This window comes from Eumetopias jubatus, unplaced genomic scaffold (genome assembly GCF_037043125.1).
Source record: "Eumetopias jubatus isolate StellerSeaLion01/CBP00866 unplaced genomic scaffold, mEumJub1_p1.0 scaffold_6, whole genome shotgun sequence".
Taxonomy (NCBI): domain Eukaryota; kingdom Metazoa; phylum Chordata; class Mammalia; order Carnivora; family Otariidae; genus Eumetopias; species Eumetopias jubatus.
The window spans coordinates 51,867,558-51,879,174 of record NW_028274812.1 but is presented as its reverse complement, the minus strand read 5'-3'; the positions used below and the strand labels follow the sequence as shown (position 1 = coordinate 51,879,174).

Here is an 11,617-nt window from a genome sequence, read left to right as displayed (position 1 = left end):
TAACATATTTCCTTTTCCCTCAGATTACCACCCAAGATACAGCTGGGCTGTTCTAGTTCCTGCGACAGGGAAAGATCCCACCCTGGCTTGGATGGAATAACCTACATGAGGTGGCGCTCGGCGTACACCCGAGGGAGGCCGTAAATCCGCGGTCCCACGTGACTTTCGGGGTTTCGCTTCCCGGGCCCGAGTCCGACGGGTGATGGTTATGGTGGGGTGCGTTTGGAACTAGCCCGTGAATTAAGTTTGTGGTGTGCTCCCGCGTTCCGAAGGTGCTTGCAGAGGTCGTTAGTAGGACCCGCGCTTCTCTCCCTTGAATTTTTCTGGAAGTAACCCTGCTTTGGGTTCCCCCAGGGAAACGAAGAAGCCACGTGGTTGAGTTTCTGCTCCGCCACCCACCTAGTGTGAGCGGCCAAAACACCGAAAGCGGCCTCCCGCTTTGCAGCCAGAGCTGTACTCCGTCTACCTCTGTCCCACTTTCCCAACCTGTCTTTTCCGAATTTCTTGCTATTTCAATCAGCGATAGCAGCAGTCAACGCCACCACTACAGAGAATCAAAGACGAGCTGGGTTGGAAATGCGTCTGGTCCGCTCCCACCCCCACTTTACAGGTGAGGAAACCGAGACTCAGGAAGAGTGACTTGACCGAAACACGATGCTTGACATCAGGACTGAATTTTGAAATGCCCGTTAATGTTCTGCCACTGCTTAGGGTTTTAGGAAAGGTGAGCGCCATCTGATGTCCAGTCTCACAATACTCATCGTGCTTTTTTTGACGAGTAAAAATTGGATTAAAAAGCTGTTTTTAATGCCGGTTTTTTTCAGTTATTTGTATTTATTGCGGAAGTTTAATTATGCACATTTACCCTAATAAAATAAAACACGAGCATTAATTGCTTTTATGAGATCTGCTTTGCTATGAAAACACCAAAAAAGTTGACTCTATAAACGTTTTAACCTTTTTTCGTTTCAATTTGAGGGCTTTAAAACTTTCTAGAATCTAATCAGTCGGCCTCTTTTGTACCCTTATGACTATGAGCATTTGTTCTATTGATTACACCAGCTGGCGATTCGCTTGATGTAAACGTGAGACAGGATGTTTGATCCAACCTATGGCCAGAAGAATTGAAAGTGCAGCCAAGTATTTAAATGAGATCCCATTATCCGCTTTCAGTGAACCCTCTCCTCTTCTCAGGGTATGGCTTCCACAGTATGCACAGTACCATCTGACGCCCAAAGAAAGGCACTAGTCAACTTTGTTTTTGTTTTTGGAAGGTTAAAAACATAATTAGAAGTTCTGTTTTCTTCCCATACCCCCATGGATCACCTTGTTTACACCCTAGGATCAATCCGCCCCATTGTGGAGGACATTGTTTTACAATTTGTCATCTGGGTGTTCAACTCTAGTCTTCAGATTTTTATAGTCTTTATAAGAGGACATTTCACTCTCTTAAGACTAGGAAAGCATTGGCTTATTTTCGTGACATCTGTTGAGCTAGCTCAGGGAAGACTTCCAAAGTCACTTCACTGTTCCAGAGCAAGGACTGGCGTCTATAACACAGTTTTAACAACATATATTAAACATTGTAATATTTAAGTTTCAACAAAGGATTGTAATAAATCGAAGATTAATAGCTGAAATTGTAGATTCACATTCTTAACTATTAACACTGTGATTAAGATTGATGATAAAATACTGGAGATACTATCATAAGGAAGCTCTTTACTTTGACTATGGATATTTCTTCCATAACTGTTCTGGGGTTTCAGAAGGGAGCATTATGCTTGAGAGCAGTTGTTCTCAACCTTGGCTGAACATAGGAATCACCTGGGAAGTTTTGAAAAATCCTGATGCCAGGGTACCAATTTAATTACTCTGGAAAAATGCCTGGGCATGAGGATTTTTAAAAGCTCTCCTGGTGTTTTTAATCTGCAATTTAAGTTGAAAACCACAGCTTTACTCTGTTCAAAGTGTGGTTCACGAACTGGTACACTCATACCACCCAAAAGTTTGTTAGAGACGCAAAATCTCGGGCCTCACCTCAGACCTCCCAAATGGTAATCTGCATTTTTTTTTTTGAGGTCCATATGTACATATGTTTTAAAGTTTGAGAAGACCGCTTTACATTATAACCTGTGGAGAATTATCCTCCTAAATTGCTGCAGTTCTTAATAGTGCCTCATCTACAAGATGACATCAAGCAAAACATTTTGTAAAGTTTCTGTTTTGTTTTACAAATATAAGGGCAGGGTACAAATGCAAAACTCTTGGATGTAGATTCTGTCTAGGCAGGCACCTGAGATGTATTTATTTTTATTTCTACTCTGCTTCAAACCCCGGGTCTGCTAGAATTTTTTCCGTTATATCTCTTAGTCCTTTAGAAAACAGAAGGAATCTGTTTTTCTAACATATCCCTTTGGAACAACCCAAGTACAAGCTAAACTACACCCCGGGCAGCTTTCTTTTCTCTCTTTTTTTTTTTTTTTAAAGATTTTTATTTATTTGACAGAGAGAGAGAAACAGCGAGAGAGGGAACACAAGCAGGGGGGAGTGGAAGAGGGAGAAGCAGGCTTCCCACTGAGCAGGGAGCCCGATGTGAGGCTCCATCCCAGGAGCCTGGGATCATGACCTGAGCTGAAGGCAGACGCTTAACGACTCAGCCACCCAGGCGCGCCTCCCCACCCCCCCACCCCCCCCACCCCCCGCCCCAGGCAGCTTTCTTATACCATGCATTACTACAACTTCCTCCTGTGCCCAGGTATTATTGGGTTCCTCCTCATCCTGTCTTGGAGAGCTGATTTTCAGCCAGAACACTCCCAGGTGGACATTCTGGTTTTTTAAAATATTCAGGGGATTTTGTCCTGAGTGCTAAGAGTCCAGTCCCCCTTACCTAAGACCCCTCTGCCTTGTTGCCTCTCCTGCAGTTGGAGGGCTCACCTTTAGTCCAGCAGGAGCTCCAGGACCCTGAAGCCGGCCTCTAGTTGCTCTCCTTTCTGATGGATCAATGTTTGCATGTCTAATGCTGCCTTGATGAAATCAAAGTTTTTTGTCTCATCATTTTTTCTCATTCTATTCTGTTGTCACATCTTGCATTTTATAACCTTTTCTTGCACATACCTGCATGCCACAAGTCTCGAATATGTCTTTTTTTTAAATTTTATTTATTTGAGGGGCACCTGGGTGGCTCAGTCATTAAGCGTCTGCCTTCAGCTCAGGTCATGATCCCAGGGTCCTGGGATTGAGTCCTGCATTGGGCTCCCTGCTCTGCGGGAAGCCTGCTTCTCCCTCTCCCACTCCCCGTGCTTGGGTTCCCTCTCTCGCTCTCTGTCAAATAAATAAAAAAATCTTAAAAGAAAAAAAGATTTGATTGAGAGAGCACATGTGCTCACACCGTGTGTAAGCAAGGGGAGGGGCAGTGGGAGAGGGAGAGAGAATCCCAAACAGCACCCCCCCCCCCCCCACGCAGGGCCCAACACAGGGCTGGATCTCACAACCCTGAAATTGTGACCTGAGCTGAAATCATGAGTTGGGTGCTTAACCAACTGAGCCACCCAGGCCCCCTATCTATGTCTTTAATACATGCTGGTGGTTCTTAATGTGGGGTGTCCGGACCAGCAGCATCAGCACCACTTGGAACTTGTTAAAAATGCAGATTGGCCCACTCCAGACCCACTGAATCAGAAATTGGGATGAGGCTTAGGAACCTGTTTTTTGTCGATAGGCTCAAGCATTTCTCATGCACACCGAAGTAAAAGAACCTATGATTTATCACATTTTCAAAGCCCTCTAATCAAATACCAAACTTTGTACTTTAAGTTGTATATGTTACTCTCGAGTTTGTTACAGAAATTTTGTATGATCTATAAAATTTATTTGAGATACGGACTGGCTAGATTGGCCAATTTAAGTTATTCCATTTTAGGAAGGGTGGTGGATAATATAATCAACCTAGTAATTTTAAAAAAATGAGAGCATATCATTAAGTGTGATGGAAATCCATTTTAATTTTGAGGATATACTTTTGAATGAATTCAGTCAATTGAAAATTAATGTGATGTTAAGGACAATAGCTAAGACTGACCATAAGAGGGACTTGGTGTTTCTTGAAGTGATGATGATGATATTCTTTCAGTCAGTGGCAGCTTGACTGGTTTTTGTGGGTTAACATTCCAGAAGGGAAGCTAATTTTTATTGGATAGTTGCTACATGTCAAGCATCATCAGGAGTGTCTTCACGTATTATCTCAGCCCTCCGACCACTGTGAGAAAGATGTGTCTCCATTTTACTAATGAAATTGAAACCCAAAGTAAGTAGTACTGTTATTGATTTCATAAATTTACTCAGAGAATCTCTAAAGTTTTAGAGTCAGAGCTAACAGCTTCTTCCAACTCTTCTTTCTACAAATGAGGAAGGTGAAAGACTAAGTTATGTGATTGCTACATTTCTAGGTAACCGGGACTAAGACACTCCTAATTTAAGATATGTATAAAGTGCAGAAACTCAAAATACGGAATCCTGAGGTTGCCAGACTGGTTCATTCATGAACAAATAATGGGCATGGTTTGCAGTTGGGGCAAACAAATTCTTTAGATAGAATTTTAAATGTTTATCTCAAATCTCCCAAATGAGAAAAATGTCCAGATACCACACTCCCCTTATTAACATGACTTAGTGTAAGTTACAGGATATCAGTTTGACTTTGCCATATCAGCAGTTAGGGCAAGATCACATAACATTTTGTATAAATCATCAGACTGCCTTTACTTTCATATTTGTAGACACGGAAAAGTCTAGAATTCCTTCTGTTTAATCAAATCAGAGTCTTTCAATTTGATTAAATCAAAGTCTTATATTTGGAGTTAATTGGGATAAGCTTTTGAATCCTTGAATCCATTTCTTCAAATGACATGGTTAAACATACATATTCCGATACAGAATACATTCTGATACAGATGTATCACTGTGTGTACCTTTAAATGGTGGTAATAAGAACCACTGCATATACAGATCTGTGATTAAAGTTTCTACAGCCAGAGAGTAGGAAGTGGGAGCGGACGAAGGGACCGGGGACTTGCCATCCTTTAGAAGGTTGGCAGAGTTCTACCTTTGCATTGCAGGTAAGTTGAAAAAAAAAAGAGAGCTGGAATCAGTTTCTTACACCCATGCAAATATCTCAGTTCTTTCACAATATCAGATAAAATGTTTAATTCCCTAGTATACGGCTTCATGCAAGTAAGTAAGAGCAAGTAAGAATTGCTCTGCTGCTTGTTATTACATGACTAATGCTTGTTAATTTGTTTTAACTAGGATCTCTGCAGAGCATCAGTTTCGTTGATCACATGTTTCACTAGTAGGTGAGAGGCCCCGTGGCAGGCCTAGCTCCCCTTTGGAATGTCACCAGTATGACCAGAGGAACCCATCCAAAGGTCCAGAGAATGGATCTGGAGACTTCATGCAAACAGCTTAACCTCTCAGGTTGGCCAGACCTCTTCAGAAGACAGGAAGAGGAACTGTCTCCTCTTTAGTGTTTCTCAAATCTCGTTATTAATCAGAGTCATTGAGGAGCTTTTAAAAAATACAACTTCCTAGGCCAACCCCTGAAGGTTATACACCAGTAATTTGTTGAGCGTACATTTAATGAGCACATACAGCATAAAAAGGTCCTATTCTAGATCCTGCCTACAAATTATTGATTCCTTGGACCCTCACAACAACTCTATATGGTAGGTACTCTGCTTTGACATGAAGAAATAGAGGCACAGGGAAGCTCTTGCCTGAGTCCATGCATCTAGGGAATGGCAGAGCTAGGTTTCAAACCCAGGCTGTCTGGCTCCAGAACACACATTCTTAACACTCTGCTGCCTCTGGGTCACCTGAGAATGTGACATAGGCAGTATGCTTTCTCCCCAACCACCTCCAATCTTAGTGTAAAACCGTATACCACATAGCAGTAAAGCTGTTATTTAAAAAAAAAAAAAATCAAATTTCAGTTGTCAGGAGTTAGGGATGGATGGTGGGGAGCAGGGGAGTAGTGTAACCATAAAGGGGTAGCCCAGGGGAGGTCTTTTTGAAAAGTTCCATGACTTGACTGTGGTATCAGTCACATGAATCTACACATGATAAAATGATAACACACACGGTACTGATGTCATTTGCCTGCTTGATATATTGTACACTAGTTGTGTAACGTATCTCCATCGAAGAACCTGGGTGATCAGTACACAGGACTGCTTGCTCTGTACTATTTTTGCAACTTCCTGTAAATTTATAATCATTTCATAATGAAAAGTAAAAAAAACATATGCCTCCTTTTGGCAACCTTCAAGTCAATTAGAGACCTGTCTCCTTAAGATTGGCTCAAAGAGAGATCATTCTTGGAAGACAAGACCTTCCGCAAAGGGCAAGAAAAACTCAAAATGTAATGGCCTTGAGCAGAGCGTGAATGCGGTGGCAGTGGCGGTGGAGGCAGCTGAGCAAGGTCACCACCAACAGAGTCATGCACTTCAGTAACTACAAAGAGAGGGCTGAAACCAGTTACTTATGTCTTAAAGTGATTCCCAAATGACTAGTGCCCAGCTGGCTAAACAAGAACCTCTGGGTTGAGCTAAATGAATGCACAGAGTCCCTTTCCCACACTTAGAGACTCTGACTCAGTAGATCAAGGCCAGGGTACAGCAGTCTGTGTTTTAAAAGCTCCCCAGGTGATGGGTTTGAGAATCTCAGATTAAGGAGCAGCTGATAAAGCAGGATCCCCAGTAACATCTCAGGAGTCAACCACTACAGGGTTTATTTGGGTTGGGATGATTAACCCAAGCCCTTGGTTTTCCTATGGTTGGTGTAGCTCAGAGCTAAGCCTTCTCTTCATGTCAGATAACAATATCCAAGGTATATGCCTTTTTCTGAATGCTGTGTATAAACTGAAATATTATGATGAATTTTTCTATTGCCTCTTTTCTATTTGGTTATTTACCATGTTTCTTAGGGCAGAAATGTAGTTTACAAACAACACAGTTCTGTTCCAAATGCTTTAGGATTGGAAGGCCGGTAGGTACTGCTGCTAAATTAAGAGTGGTTTTGGCTACGGGTTGCAAAATAATCAACCAGTAGTAATGTCAACAAGCAGGAGCCTATTTGTCTCACAGTAAAAAGTCCAGAGATAGGTGCTTGCTGGTATTAGTTCTGCAGCTCAAGAGTTGGGGCTGACATCTCCAGATCTCTTGGCCTTTCCTTCACGGCTCTGACCTGTCTGCATTCAACACTGGTTGAGGGGAAGGGACAGGCCCACTGGCATTCTACTCTTGTCTCATGGGCCAGATGGTATCCCATGGCCACTACTGGTTGCAAAGGAGGCTGGGAAATTAAGTGTTTTGCTTTTTATAGTCTCTGCAGCAGAGGCAAGAAAGGAAAATGGGGAGGGATTGGGTGTTGGGAGGGCCAACCTAGAGCATCTGTACAGCTTTCAAATTAAATTTTATCAAGTACTGTTTAATTAAATATGGAAACAGCTGATCAGATGCATAATAATAAGTTGTCAGAAAATATTGATATGAAAATCAGGCATAAAGATCTCCACTGTCAACAATTATACATCGTTGTTTTGGTCTTTCATTCTCTGTTGGAACCAATTCTAGTTTTTGAAGAACTTCGATTCCTTCAGTCAATTGCCTGTATAGAAGGAAAAAATGGAAAATTTAGTCACAAATTTTCACATTAGCTTCCATTCCTAAATCCATTCTTATCCTGTTTAGCTATGGCTATTTCCTATAAATCAGATTATCGGTCATAAATATAAATAGCCCTAGATGTGTCCACTTTGCCATGGTTCGTCCACCTCTGTTCTGGGACCCTTTCAATCTGTCATCCTCACTGCTGTCAGAGCAATCTCTTAAAAATGCAAACCCAAAAAAAAGAAAAAATTGCAAGTCTGCTCTCACCTCCCCACTTAAAATACTTGAGTAATTTCCCATTATCCTTATGATAAAGACCAAAAATCTCCCACCATGGCCTGCCATGGGCTGCCTCCCCGCTGCCCCCCGGTGCTGTCCTGGGGCGTTGCTCCACTGGCTCTCTGCCTCAGCTGGACTGACTTCAGTACCTCAGTATCCCATGTTGCTCTCCTGCCACGTCTGTCTGTTGTGCTCCTGCCCCCCACTTCCCCTTCACCTCCCTACCTCCTGGTCTTCCTTCAGATCTCAGCTCAGTCGTCACTCCTCATCACTCCTTGCTTATGTCAAGCTCCCAGTTGTCTTTAGAGGAGTTATTGGGGATAATTTGACGTTTATTTGTATGCTTCTTTGATTAATTTCTGATTCTCCAATGAGGACATAGTTCATGCTTTTACTTAGTACCCTGTGCCTAACACAGTGCCTGGCACATAGGAGGCACTGAATCAACATCGCTGAATACGTGAATAAAAGCTCAAAGCCATGCCAGTTTGGATCTCTGTAGATATTCACTGGCCATGAGCTGGAACTCCCTGAGAGGAGCTGGACTTAAGATGGTTCTCTCGGGGTGCCTGGGTGGCTCAGTTGGTTAAGCGACTGCCTTCGGCTCAGGTCATGATCCTGGAGTCCCGGGATCGAGTCCCGCATCGGGCTCCCTGCTCAGTGGGGAGTCTGCTTCTCCCTCTGACCCTCTTCCCTCTCGTGCCCTCTGTCTCTCATTCTCTCTCAAATAAATAAAATCTTTAAAAAAAAAAAAAAAAGATGGTTCTCTCAACTGCAAGAGAGTAACATGGGCTAGAAAGACAGCCCTACACGTAGGACTGTTTCCCTTTGCCAGTGTTTGAGTTGAGGCAGTGGCTGAGGGGAAGGTACAATGTCCATTTCATGAACTTGTATATGGACACAGCAGTGCTGACACTGAACATGCTGTAGTCATCTCTTTGTCCGCCTCCCTGGCTGTCCCAGTCAGAAACCATGACACAGTGCCCGACACAAGGTACATTCTGAGGATGAGGAGCAAGGGATAAATGGACAGATTCACCTCTGACCAAAGAGGATGTAGAGCCTGGTCTCCAGACCAGTTTCACAAATACTGAAGGAGCACCTACTGTGTGCATCTCTCCGCTGTGACGGGTGTTAGAATAGAAGATGCAAGTTTTTACAGAGCACCAAGGAGGACAAAGAAGCAGTTTGATTCTGGTAATCAGGAGGTTTCTGACTTAAGCCTTGAACGGGATTTTGGCTGAAAGGAACAAGATGAGCAAAGGCCCAGAGGCTGTCCCGGGAGTGTTGGTACTCTGGTCTGGCTGCAGCTCAGTTGCCATGGTGAGTTTCCAAATCTCCATTTCCAGCCTTTGCGCCCCCTTGAATACCTGCTTATGGTATCCCAGAGTTGCCTTCTGTCTCACGTGTAGGTATCCTAATCTGAAACATAACCTGCCCATCCTAAATCCATTATCTTACCTCCCATATCCTCATATTTTCTATCTTGGTGAACGGCATCAACCATCCAACCAGTTTTAAGATCCTAGGAGTTTCTCTAGACCATCACTACCCAGTATGGTAGCCACTGGCCACAGGTGGGTATTTAAATTTAAAACTTAGTAAATTTAGTTCCTCAGTTGTACCAGTCATATTTTGAGTGCTCAGTGGCTAGCAACTGTCACACGGGACAGCACAGATTGTAGTACATTTGCATCACTGCAGAAGATTCTGTTACATACCACTGCTCATGACCTCACCACCACCATCGAAATAGTCAATAGAGTCTTGTTGAATCTAACCTCTGAGTATCTCTTGAGTCTTTCTGTTTATCCCTCACTTCTCTGTACTGCCAGTGCCTTGGACCAGAACTTCAGTTAATGGTACTATTATCATCGCTTCTTAACTGGACTTGCCAATCTCATTTTCATCCTTTGCCAATTAATTCCCCACTTCTGCTGAAAAGAATTTCTTCAAAACAAGAACCTGGTCATGTTGCTCCCAATTAATTCCTCCATGGCTTCCCATCCCCTTCAGGTGGGGGACCTGCTTGGCAGCATGGCACTCATAGCCCTTTGGGCCCTGGGCCTCACCGTCTCCTCCTCTCTCCCTCCGTTCACCCCTAGGGTGCTAAGCTCTAGCCAGACCAAATGAACTATAGATAAGGGGCTCTCCTTATTCCTTAGGGCCCCCCTGCAAAGGCTTTTCACTCTTCCTAAAATTTGATTTTACTCATTTTGATTTCAGCCTCCTCTGGCTAACTTCTACTTGAATTTCAATACTCATCTCACCTTCTCGTGAAGCTTTTTGTGACCACCCCCCATTTGGGAGTCCCCTATAATGAAATCAATCCCCCCCCACACTATCCCAACATGTACTCCTTCTACCTGTGCGTGTGTGAATGGGGATCTTACAGGCTTGTGTTTTGACATTCTTTCCCTATGAAACCATTGGGCGAGACAGTCTCCCCTGAAGGGCATTCCTAGTGTCATCCAGCTGAAGGGACAAGTTCATGTACCAGAAACTAGGGCTCAAAAGGAGGGTCTGTCTCTGGACCTTGCTAACCATGTCTGGGATTCCAGAAGCTCAGATAAACCTGGGGACGCTCTGAGACGATCGGAAGAAAAAGCATTAACACCAGAGGCAGCCCTACAGTGGAGGATGATACCCCTGAAGGAGTTACACTTTGTCAGAGCATCTACTTGCCTATTATGGTGCTTCTCCCTAGTGTTCTTTAAGGTCTTGTTTAAATATCTCAGCCCAGACTCAGCTCTGATTTGGAGATTTAAGGGATCGATTGAGATCATACTTGGGCTAGAACAATAAGAGAGGTGCAGTGCCCCGCCCCAAAACTAGTGTGGTGGTGACAAAGAAATTCAGCAAGATTCCCTTGGAGGAAGTGAATCACATGGAAAATAACAATCGTCAAAAGGAGACCACATCCTCCTCGCCCCTGCCATGTAAGGATCTGTGCTTGCTTTTACTAGAGGAGTTGGAGGGTGCTGTGTTCCCTTTCTCCTGTACCCCCAGTGCACTCTTACAGAACTGTCATTGCCTGTGTCTCACTTACAGTTGTTGGTTTTCTAATACACTATAGACTCCCTAAAGGGCAGAAACTGTGCCTCTTCACTCTTTCCCCAGGACTGAGCACCATGACTGGCATATAGTAGGTGCCTAATAAAATGCTGGTTGAATGAATGAGGAGGCTAACAGAAGTGAAAGCTGAAATAGATGTGGGGTCAGCAGTAAAGGCCCCGAATGCCACTCTAGACTTTAGGCTATATGCATCTGGGGGTGGACGTGGTGAAAAAGGAGACATAAAACATTTTAAAGTAGTCATGTGTGTGTTTGAGAAGGAACCTTTTGGAAAGATAGGAAGGATCACCTAATCATGTGGTTAAGATGACAGGAAGATACTTAAATGATCCAAGAAATTGTGAGTTTTATTTGGATTTTAAAATAATTGAAGAATGCGTTTTCAAAATCAGAATACAGTTTATTAGGACCAGGGAGAATAGAAGATAACATCATTTTAGGTTATGCATCTATCAATATAAAATCGTCTTTTGGATGAAAATACACTTTCTGCTTTTTCAGTCTAGAAATATCACTTGCATTACACTGAAGGGATAATTGTAGTTTAAATTAAAACTGCTATGAAATTTTTTCATGGGATGAAGAGTCAGTAATTA

At 43.1% G+C, this 11,617-nt stretch overlaps 1 protein-coding gene and 1 long non-coding RNA gene across 2 annotated transcripts in view; one reads left to right on the top strand and one right to left on the bottom strand.

The window, feature by feature from the left end:
- The first annotated feature begins 193 nt into the window (after nucleotides 1-193).
- Nucleotides 194-11,617, top strand: part of LOC148164068 (uncharacterized) — a 38,581-nt gene continuing 27,157 nt past the window's right edge. The window contains exon 1 of the long non-coding RNA XR_015768319.1: nucleotides 194-610. This is a non-coding gene — a long non-coding RNA (uncharacterized LOC148164068). The remainder of the gene's footprint in view (nucleotides 611-11,617) is intronic.
- PPIL6 (peptidylprolyl isomerase like 6) overlaps nucleotides 7,465-11,617 on the bottom strand; it is a 31,579-nt gene continuing 27,426 nt past the window's right edge. Inside the window, exon 8 of the mRNA XM_028104229.2 lies at nucleotides 7,465-7,665. Coding sequence (XP_027960030.1) covers nucleotides 7,554-7,665 — 112 coding nt within the window. The 3' untranslated portion in view covers nucleotides 7,465-7,553. The remainder of the gene's footprint in view (nucleotides 7,666-11,617) is intronic.